Below are 23310 nucleotides of genomic sequence, written 5' to 3' on the forward strand. Positions count from 1 at the left end.
CCTTGTTGCTTGCAGCGCAGGTGGGGGAGGGGGAAAAGCCAAGCCATGTGGCCTCTGTCCCTTATGTTATGTCCTTAGTCTGTGTGCTTAGGAGACACTTGCCCAGACACGTCCAGTCCAGGAGGGTTTTGCTGAGCCAAGGGGATCCACGAACCCATACTTGTGTGGTGCTTGGGCACCTGTCCTTGACTTGTGCATCCCTTGGTTGTTGCTAATTCTCAGTGGGGCAAACAGACTTACCAGGCCCTTGGGCAAGGTGTGTGTGTGGCTCCTGGAACGGGCAGGACTTTGGGCAAATGGAATGGGGGTGGGACAGCCAGTCCTCAGTGCCACGTGGTGCTCCAGCGGTGCTGTAAAAGGCATGGGACTCCGCCTGCCACCTCTACTCCCATGGGCGGGCCTCAACTCCCCTCGGGTGACTGGCCGGTGAACACTGATGTGGCTGTACGAAGGACTCTCAGACTTACAACTGATTCCATATGTAACCCACACACCTAGGCTACGTCTAGATTGCATCCCTTTTTTCGGAAAAGGGATGCAAATTAGACGTATCGCAATTGCTAATGAAGCGGGGATTTAAATCTCCCCCGCTTCATTAGCATAAAAATGGCTGCCGCTTTTTTTCGGCTCGGAGCTTTGCTGGAAAAAAGCGCCAGTCTAGATGCGGATCTTTCGGAAAATAAAGCCTTTTCCGAAAGATCCCTTATCCCTCGTAAAAGCGTCTAGACGGTCGCTTTTCTCCGGCAAAGCTCTGTGCTGAAAAAAAAAATGGCAGCCATTTTTATGCTAATGAAGCAGGGGAGATTTAAATCCCCGCTTCATTAGCAATTGCGATACGTCTAATTTGCATCCCTTTTCCGAAAAAGGGATGCAATCTAGACATAGCCCTAGTGTGGTTCACTGCCCCATGCCGTGGCACTTAGACGACAGCAGCAGATAACACTAAGAGACCTCTATAGCATGGGTTCAGTGCTAGCTGGCTTCTAGCTCAGAGGGTAGAAGCTCCTATACTCAACTCCCGAGGTCACAGGTTCAAATCCACACAGTGGCAGTTACACACAAACAGCAAAATCTTATCCCTTCATGCCCACTACTGAGGCATGATGGGTTTCCAAAGATCACCTTCTATAGGCTCTCTGACTTGGCAGGTTTTCTATGAGATGTGACATTGGGGAGTACAGATTCCTAGGTGTTGCTTTGGGATACTGAGGACCAGAGAGGGATGAAGTGGTTTGGAGCTGGGGGGATTGGACTCCTGTGTTCCTGCAGCAGCTGACAAGCCCATTCCTTTTGTAGGAGCCAAGAAGATGAATTTGAACATTTCCATCCCCGTGGTACTCACCATCTATATTTTCACCTTTGTGATTGGCCTCCCATCCAACCTCCTGGCCTTCTACGCCCTCCTGGTGAAGGTCCGCCACAAACCCACCCCTATCGACATCCTTCTGCTCAACCTCACTATCTCCGACATCTTGCTCCTCATCTTCCTCCCCTTCAAGATGGTGGAGGCCGCATCCGGCATGCAGTGGCCCTTGCCTAAGTTTCTCTGCCCACTCACCAGCTTCATCTACTTCGGTAGCATCTACATCAGCTCCCTCTTCCTCATGGCCATCAGTGTTGAGCGCTACTTGGGGGTGGCCTTTCCCATCACATATAAGCTCCGGCGCTCGCAAGCCTATGCCACCGCTGTCTCCGTGTTTTTTTGGGTTGTGGCCTGCAGCCACTGCACCATCACCTTCATTGTCCAGTATAAAGAAGACTCAGGTTTCTCTTGCGGGACCACGTCATCTCCTCAGATATTCTACTGCTATGAAAATTTCACTGATACGCAGCTCCGGGTCCTCCTCCCTGTCCGGCTGGAGGTATTCATCGTCCTCTTCTGTGTCCCCTTCATTGTCACCGTCTTCTGCTACATCAACTTCGTCCGCATCTTGATGGCCTTGCCCAACATCCCAGTCCAGAAGAAGCAGCGCGCCGTGGGACTAGCTGTGGCCACCTTGGTCAACTTCATAGTCAGTTTTGCCCCCTACAATGTGTCCCATGTGGTGGGCTTTGTACAGCATGACAGCCCCCCCTGGAGGGTTTACGCTCTTCTCCTCACCACCCTCAATGCCTCCTTGGACCCCATCGTCTTCTATTTCTCCTCCAGTGCTGTCCAACAGGCCTTTGCCAAATGCCTGGCTGGCCTGAGGCACAAACTCAGCGCCATCACGGCCAAGTGCCATCTCGGTTGCTTGACTCACTGTGAGGAAGGGGGCAACGTGCCGGAGGCGGCCAGTGGAGACAAGGCTGAGGAACTGACATCATGACTCCCTGGATGGGACCACCCCTCTGCTTCCCCCATGGAGCTTTCCTTGTCCCAGGCTCTGCCGGAGCAAGAGATCCTGCACTTTTGCCGGAGTCGGCATCTTCTGTCGTTCCCTGTGCTCCCGAGAAGGCCGTGGGCCTTGCTTAGATGCCAGCATGTGACAGGGCTTGGAGCTGGTGCCGAGGGCTTGGGTCTATGTGAGCTTCAGAGTCATTGGCCAAACTTACCTAGGGGTTTGGCTGACCTGGAATTGGAGTTACCATTGTGCCAAGGGAGATCCTTTGCCGCTGCTGAGCCACGAGCAGCACCGGATTGGCAATGGCATCACGGGTTCCAGGCGCACGCTCAGAACGGCTCTGGGGCTGGGACCATGGTCCCACCCTTCTTGACTCCTCCCTCCTTTCTATGCTCTGCCCCTTCCTTTCTGCCCCCAGTCATTGCTCTCTGCCCCTCACATCCTGTGCTAGCAGTGGACGCAGCCTCCGGGAGGAGCAGCGGCAGGACTTTGGGTCAAAACAGGGGACAGGGTCATGGTCAGGGCACCAGGGCCCACAAAAGATGAATCCAGGCCTGGGCCTGAGCGCTCAGCCAAGCACTCGCCGGACTTCGGTCACTTTCAGCTTTGGGGTGGGGGGCTCAACTTCTCCAATGTCAAGGTTGCCATGGCGTCAGGGGCCTTCCTTTGCTGCTGCTGGCTCGTGAGTGACTGGCCAAACATGGGCCTGTTTCAGCAGACAGTCCCTCCCTGAACAGCTCCACCCACTCCTGGTCTTTTCTTCTCCCGTGGTTGGGCCATGACTGCAAAGGGGGAACCAAATGGGAGTCACTTGAGGGCAGGCAAACTGGCGGGGCTGAGTGTGTCCCATTTGAGGGGAACTGTTCAGTGACAGATAAAAAAGGACCGGGCTCCATGAGGGTCGCATAGGCCTCAAGTTTGCCCTTTGTGAGCTATGGAGCACCCCTCTTCCTGGGCACCTTGTATTAGTACCTGTTGGCCTCTGTGGAAATGTAGTTACCGTCTCGGTGGGTTTGGAACGCAAGAGTCTGCAGCTCAGCATGCTTGAGCTAAAGCAGCAGTGCCGTGTGCTGGCGGCAGTAGTAAGGCTGTTATCCACAACACCAATGGGAAGAATTTGGACTCTGGACCTGCACCATCCATCTACAGTGCGCTATGCAAGCGGTCGGGCCAGTGCCACTTGGTGGCAGAGGAAGGAAGGCGCTTACTGAGTAGGATCTGAATGCAGCACATTTAATCAGTGTGTCCGATTTCACTGAGGCTAAAAGGGACCAGTGAAAATGAGAGTGAGTGACGGTGAATGAGAGCCAGCGACAGAGAGAGGGGGCTGGTGTGAGCAGTGTGGGGCCTTGCAGAAGGGCGGGAGCAAAGACTTCCATTTGTTTCCATTGGAAAGCTGGGATCCATACGTCTAGCACCACAGCGAAGGCTCATGGGATCCGAAGGCAGCGTGCCCTTTGCAGCGGCAGTAGGGCTGTTACCCTCCAGGTGGGTGGGGATGGGCATTTAGCGGACACATGTACAACACACACTGGTTGCTGTGGGTCTGTCCCAGGTCTGGGCGCAGAGCTGAGATCTCCCTTGCACAACATCCTGCACCCCCTCCTTTTCTCTGGTGGGTCTGGCTCCCCACGGGGACAGTGGCTTTAGCTACCTGGTCAATAAAATAATGAATTTATTACTCAGTCGAGATAATTTGATTATTCTTTGGGGCTGGAGTGTGGTCTAGGGGGCTGGGGGAGGAGGACGTCTGGGAGTCAGGAATCCTTGGCTCTATCCATGGGAGGGGATGAAATAACTGGGGTTCCACTCTGGCTAGAAGTTAGAGCAGGCTGGAGAAAGCCGACGCAGAGCGCCAGCCAATCAGAGAGAGACTTAGAAGGTGCCAATGAGCAGGTAGCTTGCTGGAACAGCCCTGCTATAAGAAGAGGGTGGGAGGGGTTCTGGGCTCAGCCTGGGGCAGTAGGGTACAGGAGGGGATTCAGGGTGCAGGCTCTTGAAGAAAGTTGGGCTGCAGGAGGGGCTCAGGGCAGGGTCGGGGAGTGAGGGTGGTTCAGGGCTTGGGGGTGGGGGTGCAGGGTTCAGAGCCGGAGGTGGGGGTACAGGGATCAAAACTGGGGCAGGGTGTGGGGGTGCAGGGTTCAGAGCTGGAGGTGGGGGTACAGGGATCAAAACTGGGGAAGGGCGTGGGGGTGCAGGGTTCAGAGCTGGGGCAGGGTGAGGGGGTGCAGGGTTCAGAGCTGGAGGTGAGGGTGAAGTGATCAGAGCTGGGGAAGGGCGTGGGGGTGCAGGGTTCAGAGCTGGGGCACGGCGTGGGTGTGCAGGGATCAGAGCTGGGGCAGGGTGTGGGGGTGTAGGGTTCAGAGCTGGAGGTGGGGGTGCAGTGATCAGAGCTGGGGTAGGGCGTAGGGGTGCAGGGTTCAGAGCTGGAGGTGGAGGTGCAGGTATCAGAGCTGGGGCAAGGGATGGGGTGCAGGGTTCACAGCTGGGGCAGGGGGTGAGGGTGCAGGGTTCAACGCTGGGGCAGGGGCAGGGGTTCAGGATGCCAGATCCAGCTGTGCACCACTCATCTCAAGTGGCTCCCAGGTGGTGGCACTGTGAGGCTAAGGCAGGCTCACCCCCACTCTCCCCCTGCACCACTCCTGAAAGCAGCTGGCATGCCCAACAGGCCTCTGCCCTGCTCCCTGTCCGCAGGTACGGCCTCCACACCCCTCACTGGCTGTGCTGTCTAATACTGCAATCAGATAACGTCAGGGGGGTGCATAGCTAGGAGGCAGACACAAACCTGTTGCTGCTGGTGATTTGTAATTCATTGCAGGATGTGACTTTGCAAGACCCTGCATGGTGCCGGGTCTTGCAAAAGAAACAGCAGCACTGCCTTGCAAGCCAAGGCCAGCCTGTTTCAGAGGGAGGGAGTGGGGGGTGTTCACGCAACCCCCAGAATTTCTGCATTGGTTCTAGTTTTGGTGCTGACAACATTTGGTTCCACGGTGAAAACATGAAACAGAGCAGTGTGCGTGTCCTGCCATGCCAGTTGTACGTGGGGGGGGGGGGGGGGGGGGCAGAAAGGTTTCTCTGCCAGCGTTGCCGATCCTGCTGCTGACGGCGCTCACGGCAGGGGAGGTGTTGGCCCTGGTTCCCTCCCTGGGCCTGGGCGCAAGGCCTTGTTCTCAGCACTCCCTCGACCACCCTTCTTCTGCCGGGCCCTCTCTGGGCAAAGCCCCAGCAGGCGCCATGCAGGCCTGCGCCTCCCCCTGCCTGGCTGGGTTTCACCGCCTGCCCCTGAAACACTGACCGGGCTGGGCCTGGCCCCCGGCTCCTCGCAGGCCGGCAGAGCCCAGCAGCACCGGCTCTTGTGTGACACTGCAGAGCCCTGCGCAGCACAGGGCTCCCTAAGCAACAGCAGAACCTGTCTCCCCTCCTCTCTGCCTGCCAACTTCCCAGCCCACGAGACCCAGCACAGGGGGTGAGCGAAGCTTGGAGGCCTGGCAGGGTGGGCGGCCCGGCCCGGCCCGGCCTTGGCCTTCAGGGCCAAATCAGCGACTCCGTAAGGTTGCCAGGTGTCCGGTATTCACCTGGATGGTCCGGTATTTGCGGGCTCCGTCCGATAAAAAAACCAGGAAATACCGGACACGTGAAATGTCCTGTATTTCATGTCTCCATCGGGGACAATTTTCCCTGCCACGTCTGGCAGGGGTGGGGGAGTGAGGAGTGCAGGGCCATTTAAAGGCGAGGCACGTTTTTTTTTCTTTGCTCAACAGAATTTTTTCCCGGTGTTTTTTTTGGGGGGGGGGAGGGGGAGTGGGTATGTGTGTGTCTTTAGGGGGGTTGTTCGGTATTTTTTGTTAAGCCATCTGGAAACTCTAGGCCCAATCTGTTTGCAGCCGGAAAAGGTGGGGGTTGCGTTTCAAGCGGGGATGTCTGTTGGGATCAGGATATAAGGTTGGGGGAGAAAGGGGACTGGGTTACAGCAGGGAGGGGAGGTGTTTGGCTCTGGAGAATGGAAGGGGAGGAGAGAGGAGGGGGATTGGGTTGGGAGTATGCCCCTGTGACGGGTCTGCCGGGACCCACACTGCGTCCGACGAGGGGGGGGGGTCGTCGGGGAATGGTGCAGCAAGTCGCGAACCCTCCGCTTTGCAGGCAGGTGGGGGAAGCCCCGTGCAGCCGCCAGCAACAGGCTGGCTGGGAAAATCGTGTTATTCTGGGGAAGGTCGTGTAATTCAAAAAATGTTCCCTAAAAAAAAAATCGTGCTATCGCAAAAACGTGTTAAGCGGGCACGTGTTAAATGAGGAATTACTGTACAGAAAAAAAATGACAAGCAGCCTTTTATAGACACATTCTTATGGCTGGAAAGGAGGTAAGACTGGCCAGACCAGGTCAGACGAAAGGTCCATTTAGCCCCGTATCTTGCCCTCTGACAGGGGCCAATACCCGGTGCCCCACAGGGAGCGAACAGAGCAGGGAATCAAGTGATCCCTCCCCTGTCGCCGATTCCCAGCCTCTGACAGAGGCCGAGACACCCTCCCTGCCCAGCCTGGCTACCAGCCATGAACGTATGGAGCTCTTATTTGAACCCTGTTAAAGTCCTGCCCTGCACAGCACGTTGGGCGACGTTCAGTGTTTGCCTTCAGCCATCCCAACAGCAGCGTCGCTGTATTAGTTGAACCTGCTTACGCGCAGCACCGGCGTCCCCCAAGGGCTCCAGGGTGTGACGCTACACGTCGACAGCCCCACTCCCACCCAGGCAGCTGGGCCTGCGGCACGTTGGCCAGGCATGTGGACACCACCCTGTTCCCACGCCAGCCCAGAGCCACTCGCCCAGCTGGCGCTAGGGGCTGGGGGAGGAGCCTGGCCCGCTGTACGGGGGTGTGAGCAGCTCGCACGCCCACCGCAAGTGGTTGCTGTGCTGATGCTAGTGACGCCCAAAGAATTCGAAGTGCAGCCCCCGCCCGCCAGCGGTGAGTCGGAGGGAACCCGGCCAGGAGCTCTAGAGACTCCCTGGAGCTGCCCTGTGGCACAGAGCTTGGGCGGGGGCCCCTCTGCTGGACTGCACAGCTTGGGGGTGGGGGGTTGCTGAGATCAGAGTGTTTTTACGGACTGGTCCGATTTTAGCTCTTTTTTACGGACTGTCTGTGACTGTGCTCAGGGGTGGGAGCCCTGTCCAGGGTTGGGGAGGGGGTGTCAGTTCTATTGCTGCAGCCTCCTGTGGCCAGGAACCAGGTGGTTCCTCCAGCTGCCCACGTGAGCTCCCCTGGCTGCCCCAGGCCTGGCCCAGTTATCCATTAACCCCCAGTTAAATATCAGCCCCACAGAGCCACTATTTGCTCACCTGCAGTGCCAGATTCACACCCTGCAGTTAATTAAGAGTCACCCGAGTCAATATGTGTGTGTCTTGCCTGCTAGCCAGGATCCCTTCTAGGCTTGCCAGGTGTCCGGTTTTCAACCGGAACGTCCAGTCAAAAAGGGACCGTGGCAGCACTGGTTAGCATTGCTCTGGGCATGGGCTACCGGTGGCACTCACCTGGGGTAACTCCCAGGAAGCTGCAGCAAGCATGTCCCCATGGCTTCTAGTTGGTGAGGGAGGTTCTGTGAGCTCCCATTGGCTGCGCTTATGAGCCAACGGGAGCTGCAGAGCCGGCACCCTCTTCCAGCTCTTCCCCCACAGCAATGACCACTCCTGTGTCTAAAAGCTGCAGGGGCCTGTGTCTGCTTCCCGGGAGGTGTTTGAGGTAAGCACTGCCCACATCCTGCACCCCGCAATCCCTCCTGTGTCCCAACCCCCTGCCCCCTCCTGCAGCCTAACCCCCTCATCCCTAGCCCCACCCCACTGCTCACACCCTCAGTGGGACCCCTCACCTATCCTGCACCCTAATCCCCTGCCTCAGACCAGAGCCTCCTCCGGTAACCTGAATCCCTAATTTCTGACCCCACTCTGGAGCCCATGCCCCTAGCTGGAGCACTCACCCCATCCTCATGCTCTCTGCAACACCCTGAACCCCTCATTTCTGGCCCCATTCTGGACCCTGCATCCCCTGCCCAGAGTCTGTATCCTCTCCCACACACCAACCCCCAGACTCAGCTTTGCCACCTGGAGCCTGTGCTCCAAACCCCTCAACCAGCCTGGTGGAAATGCTGGGCTGCAGGCTCTTGCATTCCAACCCTACGGAGGCAGTAACGACATTTCCACAGAGTCCAAAGCGCTGGGGCCAAGGAGCAGGGGTTCTCCATAGCTCACCCAGGGCAAACTGGCCCTTATCTGCCATTAAATGGTTCCCCTAAAAATGGGACAAGCTCAGCCCAGCCTGTTTGTCCTCCCTCAAGCGACCCCCACTTGGTTCCCCCCTTCCAGATACAATTCCGTGGGCCCAGCCATGGTGGAGGAAATAGTAGGAGTGAGTGGAGGGCGTCAGGGGACCCTCCAGCTGAAACAGGCCCATGTTCGGCCAATCACTTATGAGCCAGCAGGGCAAAGGAAGGCCCCTGATGACATGGCGACTCTGTCAGTGAGAAAGGCTGGATCCTTGAGGGTATGTCTACACTACCTTCCTATTTCGAACTAGGAGGGTAATGTAGGCATACCGCACTTGCAAATGAAGCCTGGGATTTGAATTTCCCGGGCTTCATTTGCATAAGCCGGGCGCCGCCATTTTTAAATCCTGGCTGGTTCGAACCCCGTGCCGCGAGTGAGCAGTAGGGGAGGGGTGAGGCAGAGGGGGCAAGCAGTGAATGGCGGGTAGAGGCTAAGTGGGGGTGGGATCTTGGGGAAAATAAGGTGTGAGGGGCGGGGCCATGTTGTCAGCACCAGGCCCTTTCTGAGCATGGGCCCGGCCCAGTGACCCTCTTGCAAGCCCAGTGGTGCTCCTGGCCCAGCAGTGCAAAGGCAGACCCTTGTTGCCATGGTGACCCCAACTCGTTGGCATCCCCTGTGCGAGTTTGGCCAACGACCCTGCAGCTCGTGCAGGCCAAAGCCCTGTGGCGGCCGGGCACTGACTCCGAGCCCAGTCTCTTGCCAATGTCTAAGCAAGGCCCTCGGCCCTCTCGTGAGGCGCAGGAAGGACGGAGGCTGCGTCCCCTGCTCACGTGCGGGATGTTTAGCTCCTGAGGAGCCTGTGACCTGCGGTCTCATCCTGGGAGTCAAGTTATCAAAGCCTCAGTCTCGTCCCCCCGGCAGCCTCCACCTCACAGCCCCCTTCCCCGCTGAGAGCCAAGCAGGGGAGATGGCACCGGGCCATGAGGGGGCTGAGTTTGTGCTTCAGGCTGGCCAGGCAGTCGGCTATGGGCCTTCCATCCCCCGCTGCCCCTGGCTGTGCGGGCATCAGGGAAAGGCCTGAACCTGCTGTCTCTGGGCACTGTCAGGGGTGGCGAGAGCTGCGTGAGTCACAGCCCTGCACAGCACTGGCACAGGGAAACCCTGCAGCTAAGCTCTGGAGTGGCAGGGCCTGGGAGGGGAGCGATTCCCAGCCTGTTCACACCCCCACCCTACAGGCTCCACAATAGCCCCCGGGGCAGGGCCCTTGCACCCTCCTCACCCCCCAGTCCCTTCCCAGGGCCCTGCCTCCAGGGAGTGAGGGGCTGCTTCATCCGCTAGGCACCCTCCCCTGCGGAGCCACCTCCTTGGCCAGTCCCCTTCAGCCAGATTCTCTGGTGTATGTGTGTGTGTTTGTGTGTGAGACCCTGCACTTAGAAAAACAACTCAACACCTGCTATCAGGACAGGCAGGTCCATCCCATGAGCCCAGAGAGCATTGGGCAGAGAAGTTTGGGTCAACTGGTACGTCAGCTCCCCTGCCTCATGTGCGAGGGGTGTGTGGGGCTGTGCGCGTCACCTCTCCCTGTGAGCGTATGTGGCAAAGCAGGGGCGTGTCTGTGTTACCCCTCCCGGTGAGAACCGGAAAGCCCTAAAGAGAAGAAGGCAAATAAAAAAGAATCCATCTACGCAGGATTTCTTTTTAGCGGCGGCTCCGTAAACTGGATGTTACTGTTTGTACTGCATGGTTCTGATTGATTGCTGTTGAACCCCCTTGAAACTGGGCCACTCTGATGAAGCTGACATAGCAGAAGTTGGCGATGGGGAAGGGGAGGCAGAAGGGGACGACAAACTCCAGGCAGACAAGGAGGAGAACCAGGAGCTATGCAGGGGAGGGACACATGAATGGAGGGTACAGTCCCACGGGGGCTCAGGACCACACACTGGACTAGGGTTGCCAGATAGTTTCACAAAAAATATCAAACATGGCATGAGAAAAATTGGTTGAGAAAACAAACAAACAAACAAAATAACAACAAAACCGGGGAACAACAACAAAAAAAGAGTCACGGCCCCTTTCCATCCCCATACTCTCCTCACCGGAAGTGGCGGGGGAAGAATGTCCCAAGCAGCCTTCCGTCCGAGAAAAACATACATGTCTGGTATTTTGGTTTTTTTTTTTTACCAGACACATACCGCAAATACGAGGCTGTCCAGTCCAATACCCAGAGCCAGCCCAAGTCATTCCCATTCTTTATATTCCTTTCCCCAGGGCGGGAATCTTTGTTCAATTCCCATCTCTCCCACCATGTGGAAAAGTACAAAATTCAAGATGGCTTCCAGCAGCAGGTGGGCCCTGGCGTGCGGCGCATCTGCAGTCCTGCCCCCGCTCGGCCTGGCAGCACCACTATTGTCCGGTCAGCCCATAGCTTGGGCCAGCTCTGCCAATGCCGGACACCTGGCAACCCTAATTGTTAGTGGGTATGAGGTGATAAGATTCGCTGCACAGTTGTCTGTAGAATGTGGGGAGGAGCAGTCTATGAATCCAGCTGAAGAGCATAATGGTTTGTTTCCCATTCTTTATATTCCTTTCCCCAGGGCGGGAATCTTTGTTCAATTCCCATCTCTCCCACCATGTGGAAAAGTACAAAATTCAAGATGGCTTCCAGCACCAGGCGGCATGGTCACATGTCTCTGGAGGACCAACCATAGTCCAGGCGCACCAGAAAATCAAGAAACATTGAGGAGTCCTGTGGCACCTTAAATACTCACAATTCATTTATCTGGGTCTGAGCTCTCATGGGTAAAAGCCACTTTGTCAGCAGCATGGAGTGGAAACCACAGAGGTTGGGATCTCTCTATCTATCTATGCTACTCCTCCACTCCAAGACACAGAGAACTGAGTTCACCTCGTTGACACTGATCCTACACTAGATAGACAGAGATAGAGATAGAGATAGAGATAGATACACAGGCTAGCATATCAAAAGTAGAGAGTTACTTATCAAGTGCAGGATCAGTGTTAATGAGGCCAATTCACAGAATCCCAGGGCTGGCAGAGACTCCATCCCCCAGCCCAAAGCAGGACCAACCCAACTCAATCATATCTGGCTCCTCCCAGTCCCCTCTCTAACCATCGGACCACCCTCTCCCCAGGCATGGATGAAACCCAGGAATCCTCACTCCCTGCTCTAACCACTAGCACCCATTCCCCTACCAAAGCTAGGGTAAGAATGCATGAGTCCTAGTTCCCTGCCTCTTGTGCTAACCACTAGACCTCACTGCTCTGCTAGAGCTGTGGCTAGAATACCAGGCCAGCTGGGCTATCAATCACCCTTTTACTTTCCTGATTGTTTGTTTTCTCATTTTGCAAAAGCAAAGTTAAACTTTACAGAGAGGCCTGGGCATGGCTGGTAAATGCAAACACACACCCTCCAGGGCTGGGAACAAAACCCAGGCATCCTAGTTCCTGTCCCCACCCCCAGCTTTACCCAGAAGACCCCACTTACCTCCCAAAGCTGGCAAAAGAATCCAGCAGTGCACTCTGCAGTCCTGCTCTAATCCCATTTTCTTCTAGTATCAGGGACAGAACCCAGGAATCCTCACTCCCAGTCTCTAACCACTAGACCCCCCTTCCCTCCCAGAGCTGGGTATGGACCCTAGGTATCCAGGGGTGGCCCTAAAGTAGCTGCCAGCAACTGGTGCCCTAGGCGAACCATACAATCGGTGCTCCCACCTCCAAACCCCTCAATAATATTGCGCCACCATTTGGCACCCCATTTAACTTGGCGCTCCAGGCGACCGCCTAGTTCGCCTATATGAATGGGCCGCCCCTGTAGGTATCTTCACACCCAGCACTGCACTCTAACCATCACCCCCCACTGCCCTCTCTGTGAGCCATGGCCTGGGTAGCTAGAGAGCCCATCCTTACCTCTTCAGCGGCAGGCATGCAAGGAGCGTGCAGCAGGGATGGAACCCAGGAGTCCAGGCTGGGAGCCACTCAGAGGCTGTTTCCAGGAAGGGCTGGTCTCCTGAGCCCAGGCTGGGCAGTGAGTGTGCTGCCACCCAGCTGACTGGTTGAGTTGAGCCTCTGGCTGCTCCCCAGGAAAACCCCCTGCTCCTCTCCTCCGAGATCCACGCACAAAGGCCGAGAGATGCTGCCGTCCTCAAGAGGGTCTGGTGACCTCCCCCAGCACTCTTGGGTGCTGCGCTTGGGAAGGAGAGTGGTGTCCAGTGGTTAGAGGGACAGAGCTAGGTTCAAGCCCAATCTCTGAGAGAGGAGTGGGGTCTAGTGGTTACAGTAGTGAGGGCTCAGCCTAGTGGACCAATCCCAGGGTGCTGCTCTGGGTTTAGGGCTGTTTCTTTGATCTCTCTGAAGTGCGATATTAAATAAACAAGCAAATCCAGGCCCAGATTTCTTTGCTTGGGATCTGGGGTGCATCAAATCCCTCCACAGAGCACTGAGACCAGCCCAGTAGCCATAGCTGAGCGGCCGGGAATGCTGCCTTAGGGCTGAAGACAGAGGCAACGGGCCAGCTCCCAGCGGGGGACAATCGGCCACGGCTCCCCTGAATGCCAGAGGCAAAGGGTCCCCAGGTCCCATCCAGGCAGTGTTGTGGGGGAGGGGACATGAATATTCATGGGCCAGTGCTGGGAAACCAATGAGACACAAAGTCCTAAGGCATCGTGGCCAAGGGGGCGGCATGAGCGAGGAGAGTCCCTGGCTTCAGCCTCCCTCCCCGTGGCCTTGCTTTGGGGAGGGATGAATGAGCCCCACAATGCAGACACCCCCTCCCCCACATCTCGTGCAGCACTTGGGGTCTGGTCAGGAGTCCCTCCTGTGTCCCTGGGCGCAGCGTTAGTTCTTATTTAAATGGGTCTGATAGCATCAGTGCTGTGACACAAAGCCGAGATGCTGGGCGCCCGCCGTTGGGACGCAGGCAGGGACGGATGGACGGACGTGAGTCCAGGCCTGCCTGGGGCTGGCTCCCCCGTCCTTCCAGAAGGGAGGTGGGGTTCAGAGGGGGGCGTGTATCCTGCAGGCTACACGTCTGGCACCGCTGGACCCTCCCTACGCTCTTCGGCTGGGATAGCCCTTGGCCCGGGAGCCCTGGGTCCCAGCTCCCTGCTCTAAGCCACCTCACATAGGCCCCCGGCGCCTCACGCTGGACATCTGCCCAGTCGGGGTAATGCTCTATCCGTGGGGTTTTTATGACTGACAGCTGGGTTCTCCATGCCCCCTGAGCCAGCACCCCAGAGACGGGAAAGGCTGGGTCCTGCCAGCCCCAGCCCCTGCCCTGAGGCCATCAGAGCCAGCACCCCCTAGAGGAAATCTGTGGGCACCTCCTGGGTGCTGGAGGTTGCCCGGTTTGATTTTCCAAACATCTGGCTGCTGAAGGGTTGCAAAGGCCCCACCTCAGCCCTGACCACAGGGGGCCAGCGCTGGGCAGCCATTTCCCTGTCTCACCACGGGCAGAACCTCCCTGCAGCCAATGGGGCAGCCCACCCCGGTGGGGACAGAGGCTTTGGCTCCTCTGCTCGCGGGGTAGTGGTGGTGCTGGAAGTCAGGATGCCTGGTTCTCTCCCCGGCTGTCCAAGGAAGTGAGTCTAGGCATTAGAGCAGGTGCTGGGAGCCAGGCCTGCTGGGCTAAGGGCCGGCCTGGCCAAAGAGCGTAGGGGGGTCCATAGATGCCAAGCGCGTACCCTGCAGTGATACACGCCCCGATCCGAAACCCACCTCCCCTCTGGAAGGACGGGTGAACCAGCCCTGGGCAGGCCCGGATTAATGTCCATCCGTCTGTCCCTGCCCGCGCCCCAACAGCTTTGTTTCACAGCACCGATGCTATCGGGCCTAAGCAAATAGGAACTGAGGCAGCTACCCCGAGGGGGAAGGAGGGAGACACAGCTAGACCCTGAGTTGTACAAGAGACTTGGCCGGGGGTGGGGGCAGGGTGTCTGCATTTTGGGGGCTCATTCCTCCCTCTCCAAAGCAAGGCCCTGGGGAGGGGGGGGGGTGAGGCCCCATTCTCCCCCTCCCCCGCTGCCCTGGCCACAATGCCTTGGAGCAGTCTGCAGAGCCCTGGGACAGCTGCTCTCATTGGTTTCCAGAAGGGACCTGGGGACCCGTCACGTCTAGCACCCTGGCCACGGCTCCAGGGGAATGACGGCCAGTTGATCCCCTCTGGGATCTGGCTCGTTGCCTCTGTCATTAGCCTCTGGAAGGATTCCCGGACACTCAGCTGTGGCTACTGGGCCGGTCTCGGAATCGGATTTGCCTGTTGATTTAATATCACGCTTCTGAGAGATGCTGCAGCCTGGGAGACCAAAGAAACTGCCCTAAACCCAGCGCAGCATCTGCCCCAGCACCCTGGGGTTGCACCACTAGGCCCCCTTCCCCTCCCAGAATAGGGACTCCAGGCATGAGTCCTGGCTCCCAGCCCCCTTGGTCTCTAACCACTAGACCCTCTTCCCCTACCTGAGATAGGGATAGAAACTTGAAGACCTGGCATAGGCCCCTCTACTCTAACCACTAGACCCCACTCCACTTGGTGATGGGGAAAACCTCAGGAGTCCCCCCCCCAGCAGGCTGTAGTAGCGAGGGGGGAAGGGAACACCACACCTCATGGGAACATGTTGGCACAAACCTCCTGGAAGGCAGGAGGAAGTAACACTGGCATCTCTCAGCCTTTCTGCGTGGATCTCCGAGGAGGGAGGCCAGAGGGTTTCCTGGGGCGCCGCCACAGATACAACCAGCCAGCTGGGCTGCCGAGAGCTCCCTCCAGCTCTTCACCCTGACACATCCCCTGTGGCTCCCAGCCCAGGCTCCTGGGTTCCAGCCGTTCGGCAGGCTCCCTGTGCGCTGGCTGCTGGGGAGGAGGTAAGGATGGGCTCTTCTCCTGCCTGGTGCCGCAGCTCACAGGGAGGGGAGTGAGGGCTAATGGTTAGAGCACCGGCCTGGTGTGCAGATGCGAAGGTTCTGTCTCCAGCTCTGGGTGAGGAGCGGGGTCTAGTGGTTAGACCATTGGGTAGGTGCTGGGAGCCAGGACCCCTGGGCTCTATTGCTGGCATTGGACGGGGAATGGGTTGTTTTTGCAGCGCTCAAAGGTGACTAGGTCCTAGCAGTTAAAGCCAGGGGTGGGTGCCAGGACACCTGGGTTCTGTTCCCAAGCCTGGCCAGGGTGTATTTGCCTTTCCTTGTCCTGCCCAGGCCCCTCTGCTTTTGCAAAACAAAAAATCAAAGTGAAAGGATGCTTGCTGGCTCATCTGACATGGGATTCTGGCTCCGGCAGGGCAGTGGGATCTAGTGGTTACAGCAGGGAGTTAGGACTCCTGGGTTCTATCCCAAATTGGAGGCATGTAGTCTAATGGTTAGAACAGGGGGCTAGGAGGAGCCAGGACTCCTGGGTTCTTTTCCCCAGCATGACTAAATCCTTTCCCTGCTCTGACCCTCCGTTCTTCCACCGGAGCAGGTTTGTGACTAACGTTTGCCTAGCACCAGCGATCAGGGCTGAGCCAAACCGGCTGGGGCAGCAGGGAAGGGGGATAGAAATGTGTGGAGCTCAGCTGAGGGAATTTACAAAGCAGACAGTAATCCTGTTAGAGACTAACCAAAAATGTAGATGGTAGGTATCATGAGCGTTCGTGGGCACAGCCCACTTCTCCAGATATGGTGGGGAGGGGAAGAGGGAAGCCCTGAGACAGAAGAGCCAGTGGTCTGGATATGGGGGCACCCAGCTCTGGGATAGGACAGGGAGGTACCAGACGGGATGTGGGGTGGGGTCATTAAGTCCCCCACAGAATGGGTCCTCCAATTGGAGAGAGACTGGAGGGGCCATTCCTCCCCCCTTGGGGCACCTCCATTGCCAGGGGTTCTGAGAGCCCAGCTAGCGGGTCTGATCCTGTCCCGGTTCCATGTCCTGCCGCCGGGCCCAGCAGTGACGGGCTGGGAGGGAAAGCGGGTTCCCTCCGTCGGGGGCAGCGGTGGGACGGATGGTTTGTCAGTGCAGGAGGCAGGACAAGGAGGGATGTGCTGGCGTCCACCCCAGCCTGTCCTAGAGCCCAGGGATCCTGGCTCCCAGCCCCCTGCTCTGACCCACTAGCTCCCCCCCGGGATTGGTAGGGGAGCCACGGGCTGGCTGTGCCCAGGGAGGCTATTTAACAATCGATCCCCAGTGCTGGGAGGCGGGAGATGAGCTGCCTGCATCCCGGGGAAGGAGGGGCCTATTGCAGCTTGGGGTAAGGGCCCCCCAGCCTGTCCAGGATGCGGGTGTCAGGTGCCTGAGCCGTGTGAAGCCTGGTTGGCCTCTCTTCCCAATCACTGGGATGGCTCAGTGCCTGGGGGAGGCAGATCTCCTGGGTTCTCACCGGCCTCTGGGAGCAAGTGGGGTCTAGAGATTAGAGTGTGGGGCAGGGGGTGCTGAGAGGCAGGATTCCTAGATTCTCTCCCTAGCGCTCGGAGGGGAGTGTGATCTAGTAGTTAGAGCAGTAAGCAGCAGGGGGTCAGGACTCCTGGGTTCTCTCCCCTAGCTCTGGGAGGGGAGTGGGGTCTAGTGGCTCCCAGGAGCTCACCTGGTGCTTCCTGGCAGGCATCAGATCTGTTCAGTTTTCTCTCCCCAATGGCCATTCCAGTTCATAACACACAGGGCTCCCCCTTGTCTCCCCTGCTGAAGTTCTCTCCTCAGCGTGCTTGCAGCTTGCAGAGTAGGTGGGGGGGGGGGGGAGAAAAGGCCAAGCCATGAGGCCTCTGTCCCCTTATTTTCATGTCCTCGGACCTGTCCAAGTGGGCTTTGCTGAGCCAGTGAACCCCCCGTTGTGTGGTGCTTGAATTGCAGCTAAACTCCCCGGCTGACGAACGGTCGGTGAACGCCCACGTGGCTGGAGGTCGCTACATTTGTAGGAAGGACTCTCAAACTTACAGCATTTTCCACAGACAACTGCACCGCAAATCTTATCCCCTCGTGCCCATGAACGATGAAGAAACAGAACGACGGGTTTGCGCCGAGCATCCCCTTCCACAGGCTCTTTGACCTGGCAGCTTTTCCATGACACGTAACATAGTGAGGTGACAGTGGGGAACACGGGTTCCTGCGTGTTGCTTTGGGGGTACCAAGGGCCACAGAGGGGAGAGGGATGGAGTGGTCTGGAGCTGGGGGGATTGGAGCCAGGACGCCTGGGTTGCTGCAGTAGCTGACGAGCCCATTGCTTTTGTAGGCACCAAGAAGATGAGTTTGAACATTTCCATCCCACTGCTACTCACCGTCTATATCGTCACCTTCGTGATCGGCCTCCCGTCCAACCTCCTGGCCTTCTACACCTTCCTGGTGAAGGTCCGCCAGAAACCCGCCCCTGTCGACATCCTTCTGCTCAACCTCACCGTCTCCGACATCTTGCTCCTCGTCTTCCTCCCCTTCAAGATGGTGGAGGCCGCCTCCGGCATGGAGTGGCCCTTGTCCGGTTTCCTCTGCCAACTCACCAACTTCATCTACTACAGCAGCATCTACATCAGCTCCCTCTTCCTCATGGCCATCAGCGTTGAGCGCTACTTGGGGGTGGCCTTCCCCATCAAGTACAAGCTCTGGCGCCGACCAGCCTACGCCATCGCCGCCTCCGTGATCTTCTGGGTGGTGGCCTGCAGCCACTGCAGCATCTTCTACATTCTCCAGTACCATGACCAGAGCCCCAATGGCACCGTGGCAGCACACAACGAGTCTCACTGCTCCGAACATTTCTCCCCTACGCAGCTCCAGGTCCTCCTCTGTGTCCAGCTGGAATTCTTTATTGTGCTCTTCTGCCTGCCCTTCATTGTTACCGTCTTCTGCTACGTCAACTTTGTCCGCATCCTGGTGGCCTTGCCCAACATCCTGGCCCGGAAGAAGCAGCGCGCCGTGGGCCTGGTTGTGGCCACCTTGTTCAACTTCATAGTCTGTTTTGCCCCTTACAACCTGTCCCATGTGGTGGGCTTTGTCCAGAACGACAGCCCCCCCTGGAAGGTGTACGCTCTTCTTCTCAGCACCCTCAATACCTGCTTGGACCCTGCCATCTTCTACTTCTCCTCCACCATTGTCCAATGGTCCATAACCAACTGCCTGGCCAGCCTGAGGCACAAACTCAGCACCCTCATGGCCCGGTGCCATCTCCCCTGCTTGACTTGCTGTGGGGAAGGAGGCAGCCAGGTGGAGGCAGCCAGTGGGGACAAAGGTGAGTTATCTACGAATTCACTCCCCAGATGAGACTGCCTCACAGCTTCCTCCACAGACCCTTCCTTGTCCCAGACTGTGTCGGAGCAAGAGATGGAGCCTTCGACCTGGGGATGGCATCTTCTGGCCTTTCCTGCACCTCACTAGAGGGCCATGGGCCTTGCTTAGGCCCAGACTACACCACCGCTGGCCATCAATCTAAGTTACCATGGGTGAGGTCGACATACTTAGATCCTGCGGTATCTTCACAGTCATAAACCCACCGCTGAGGCTGTCCCGTCGACTCCACCTATGCCTCTCGTTCTGGGGAGTACCAGTGTTGCTGGGAGAGTGTTCAGCGACGCCATAAATCCACCTCCACTGGATTGCTCACTGTCCATCAACATGGACACCGACAACATGGTGTCGACATGGGTACCGACAACATGGCCTTAGCCACCCGCGGGCAGCGAGTTTTTGAGTCGTTGACCAACTTCCACAGGGATTTGGCCAATGGGAGCTTCAGAGTCACTGGCTAAGCTTGCACAGGGATTTGGCCACCTGGAGTTGGGGTTTCCATGGTGCCAAGGGCCTTCCGTTGCTGCTGCTGGATCAGGAGCAGTGCTGGATTTCTAATGGTGTCACAAGGGCCAGGTCCACACTAAGCAGGGGCCCAGGCACTGGGAACATGGCACCCCCTTCACTCCATCCCCAGGGCCCACCCCCACTCGACTCCCCCTCACATCCTGCTTGCAGTCCCCTTTGCTCCCTGCCTGGGGCTCCCCCCAATCTGCCAGTGCCCCTCAATCACTTACCTGCAGCCCCCTGCTGGCCCAGCCGTGGGCTCCTGTCACGTTACCAAATTTGAGGGAAGCAGCAAGATCACTGCTGCACCCATAGGTGGGGGTGTTGGCCCCAAAAATGGTATAAAAGGGGGGCCATGTGAGGTGTTGAATAGAAGCTCACTGTCTGCTAATCCTATGTACGCTAGTCATGTGATTGTATAATGTCTGTGTGTGAAGTTATAAGCATGTACTTCGTATGGATACTGAATATTTCTCCGCATGTGGTTGAGCATTGAGCAGAGCCCGGCCTATGGACATGCTAATTAGCGAGGCTATGTGGGACAATGGCACTCATTGGGCCAAGGACACACCTCAAGAATGAGGCCTGACACCTAAGGGCTACCAGCAGGGAACACAGGGATAGGCCGCTGGCCAGGTGACCTGCTGCAGCCAAGAAGAGACCAGGAAGGATGTATAAAGAGGCCATGTGACTGACTCCATCTTGATACTCAGCTCAGCACTTCATCCCAGAGGCAGCAGTCCAGGGATCGAAGAGCCGGAAAGAACTGTGGACCCATCCTGATCCTAGGATGCGCAACAAGGACTTTTAAGCCAGCAGCTGTAACATCTCTACTAGAGCCTGCATCGAGAACTGGGGGATTTGATGCATGTAATGTATGATACTTTAGCAACCTGACTCTCATGCTTTTCTTTCTTGTGTAATAAACCTTTAGGGTGTGTCTAGACTGCAGGCTTCTTTCGAAAGAGCCTCTTTCGAAAGCATCTTTCGAAAGAGCCTCTTTCGAAAGATCGCGTCTAGACTGCAGGCGGATCTTTCGATAGCGGAAATCCGCTTTTTCGAAAGAGAGCACCCAGCGAGTCTGGATGCTCTCTTTCGAAGACAGCCTCTTTACATTGAAGAACGCCTTCCTTCGAAAGAAGAACTTTCGAAGGAAGGCGTTCTTCCTCGTGAAACGAGGTTTACCGCCATCGAAAGAAAAGCCGCGTTCTTTCGAAATAATTTCGAAAGAACGCGGCTTGAGTCTGGATGCAGGGGAAGTTCTTTCGAAAAAAGGCTACTTTTTTCGAAAGAATCCCTGAGTGTGGACACAGCCTCAGATGTTAGATGCTAAAGGATTGGCTCAGCGTGGTTTATGAGTAAGGTCCAGAGGGTAAATTGACCAGGGATCTGTGGCTGGTTTCTTGGAACCGGACAGAACTTTTTCAGGGTAGATGGGATTGGGTTTTAAGATGCCCGGGGCCATCTGAGGCATGGATATTGCTGGGGTGTCGGAGGGGTTTTGCTCATGAGGCTTCAGGCAGGCAGCTGAAGCGCTCTGTGGGACTGGTTTGTGGCCTGTTTGGGAAGGTCTCCAGTCTGGGGCTGAAAGGAACCCCAAATTTGAGCAATTCGCCCTGAGCGGACGCCCTCAGCTGTGCCCAGACCCGGCCCGGTCTGTCACAGCTCCCCTCCTCAGCTCTGCCAGTGCTCACACTATGTGTTTATGGGGGTCGTGTGGGTGGGCTCTTGCTTTGGGGAAACCCTCTAGGAGAGGGCGGGAGTGGCTGCTCCCACAAAGCACCCCCCTGGCTGCCCCAGGCCCTGCCTGGCCCAGTTATTCATTAACTCCCAATGAATATCAGCCCCATGGCGATGCTGTTTGCTCACTCCTGGCCGTGCGGTGCCAAATTCACACCCTGCAATTAGTTAAGTCGCCAGCAACAATACGAGTGTGTCCTGCCCCCAGCACGCTCTCCTCAAGGGTTGCCAGGTGTCCTGTTTTGCCTGGAATGCCCGGTTGCAAGGAGACCTTGGCAATACCACTGACCGGGTCATTAAAAGTCCGGTCGGCCCCAGGCAGGCTGGGGGGCAGACAGGGTTTGGGGTGTGGCCTACAGGCAGCACTCACTGGGCACCTCCCAGAAAGCTGCAACCTATCCCTGTGGCTTCTAGGGGTTAGAGTGAGGAGGGAGACCGTGTGTCTCACCCCCTCCTGCACTCCAATCCCAGGCCCCACATTGGAGCCCCCTCCCACATCTCAAACCCCACATTTCTGGCCACACTCCAGAGTCTGCACCCCCTGCCTAGAGCCCATACTCTCTCCCACCCACTAACCCCCAGCCCCAGCTCGGCTTCCCCTCCCACACACCAAGCCCTGCCCTCAGCCTGGTGAAAATGTGTGAGGGTATGTCTACACTAGCCCCCTTGTTCGAACTACCTGTTAAACCTCATTCCAGGAGGAATAACAGGTAGTTTGAACTAGGGCTTTATGTCAAACTACCGGGTCCCTGCTGCTTGTAGACGGGGGCAGTTATTCCAGACTTGTACATTTCAAAAATGGCGACCGGCTGGGAAGATGCAAATCAAGTGCGGAATATTTAAATCCCAGGCTTGATTTGCAACTTCGAATGCCTACATTAGCCTCCCTAGTGATTGGGGGTGGGGGGCAATGGAGGGAAAGGGCATGGAGTGAGTGTTGGGGGTGTGGGTCTTGGAGAAGGGCAAGGGCAGGAGCAGAGTAGGAGGTTGGACAAGGGTGGTCAGTTTTCTGTGAATGGAAAGTTTGGCAGCCCTAGACTGCTCCCACAGCTAGAATCCAGGAGTCCTGGCTCTCAGCCAACCCACCCCCCAGTTCTAACCATTAGACCCTACTCCTCTCCCAGAGAGGGGGACAGAACCCAGGAGTCCTGGCTCCCATCACCCCTGATTCTAACCCACTAGATCCCTCTCCAGCCCTGAAGAATCTGAAAAAAAAATCACTTCTGGGCAATAAATCAATATTGTATTTAATAGGGAGCTAAAGGGGTATCAACTCCACCAATGAAGGGAGGAGGTGCCGGGCATCATGTGAGCGAGAGCTCAGCTCCACGGCTCGATCTGGTACAGTCCGGTGGGGATGGGTGTTCATAGTACATTTGCCTGCTAAATGCTGACCCGCGCCAACAGCGAGCACGGAGGATACCAGCCCTACTACTGCAGAAAAGGACACGCTTCCTTTAGAGCCCATGAGCTCTTCTTCGCTGTGGAGCTAGTCCTGCCTTCAAATCCTGCTCAGTTACTGCCGTCCCACTGCTGCCACCAAGTGGCATTGACCCTTCCCTTGCGCAGAGCAGAGTCCAGTCCAGAGTCCAAATCCTTCCTAACCTAATGGTGGATAACAGCCTTACTACTGCCGCTAGCACCTGGCACTGCTGCTTTAGCAGGAGGGGTGGGGATGTTCCCAGGGCCCCTGGTGTAGTGTGCTGGGCTGCAGCTTCTTGTGTTCCAATCCCACCGAGGCAGTAACTACATTTCCACAGAGAACAACACGCGTTAATACAAGGAGCAAACTTGGGGCCTGCCGGTTTCTGGAGGACCTTCACGAGGAAGGTGTAGAAGGCCAGGAGGTTGGATGGGAGGCCGATCAGGAAGGTGAAGATGTAAATGGTGAGAATTAGCGGGATGGAAATATTTGAACTCATCTTCTTGGCTCCTACAAAGGAGACCGGGCTTGTGAGCTGCCAGAGGAATCCAGGAGTCCCTCTGCTCCAAACCTCCTGATCTCACTCCCCTCCGATCATTCGGGGTAGACCCCAGGAGCTCTCAGTCCTCCCCCCTCTAACCCACTAGCTCTACTCAAACGCCATGCCCGGGAACCCCACCTTCATCAGTGTGGCATGCCCATGGTCTCTTAAATGGTGTGTTTTCTGTCCCCCCCCCCCCGTTCTGTGCAGATATGCGCATCCTTAGCGTGTAGGATGCAATAAGATTTTGCTGTCTGGCTGGCAGCTGTGTTCCC

General features: G+C 56.9%; 2 protein-coding genes across 2 annotated transcripts; both read left to right on the forward strand.

The window, feature by feature from the left end:
- The first annotated feature begins 1300 nt into the window (after positions 1 to 1300).
- LOC142819596 (free fatty acid receptor 2-like) lies at positions 1301 to 2753 on the forward strand. Its single transcript, XM_075907755.2, has one exon. The coding sequence runs from the start codon at positions 1308 to 1310 to the stop codon at positions 2307 to 2309; it is 1002 nt and encodes a 333-aa protein (XP_075763870.2). The 5' UTR covers positions 1301 to 1307; the 3' UTR covers positions 2310 to 2753.
- A 15039-nt stretch (positions 2754 to 17792) lies between these two features.
- On the forward strand, positions 17793 to 18800 carry LOC102456273 (free fatty acid receptor 2-like). Its single transcript, XM_006118128.3, has one exon. The coding sequence runs from the start codon at positions 17793 to 17795 to the stop codon at positions 18798 to 18800; it is 1008 nt and encodes a 335-aa protein (XP_006118190.3).
- The last annotated feature ends 4510 nt before the right edge of the window (positions 18801 to 23310 follow it).

Source organism: Pelodiscus sinensis, chromosome 22 (assembly GCF_052426305.1).
Source record: "Pelodiscus sinensis isolate ZL-2025 chromosome 22, ASM5242630v1, whole genome shotgun sequence".
In the NCBI taxonomy this organism is placed as follows: Eukaryota; Metazoa; Chordata; order Testudines; family Trionychidae; genus Pelodiscus; species Pelodiscus sinensis.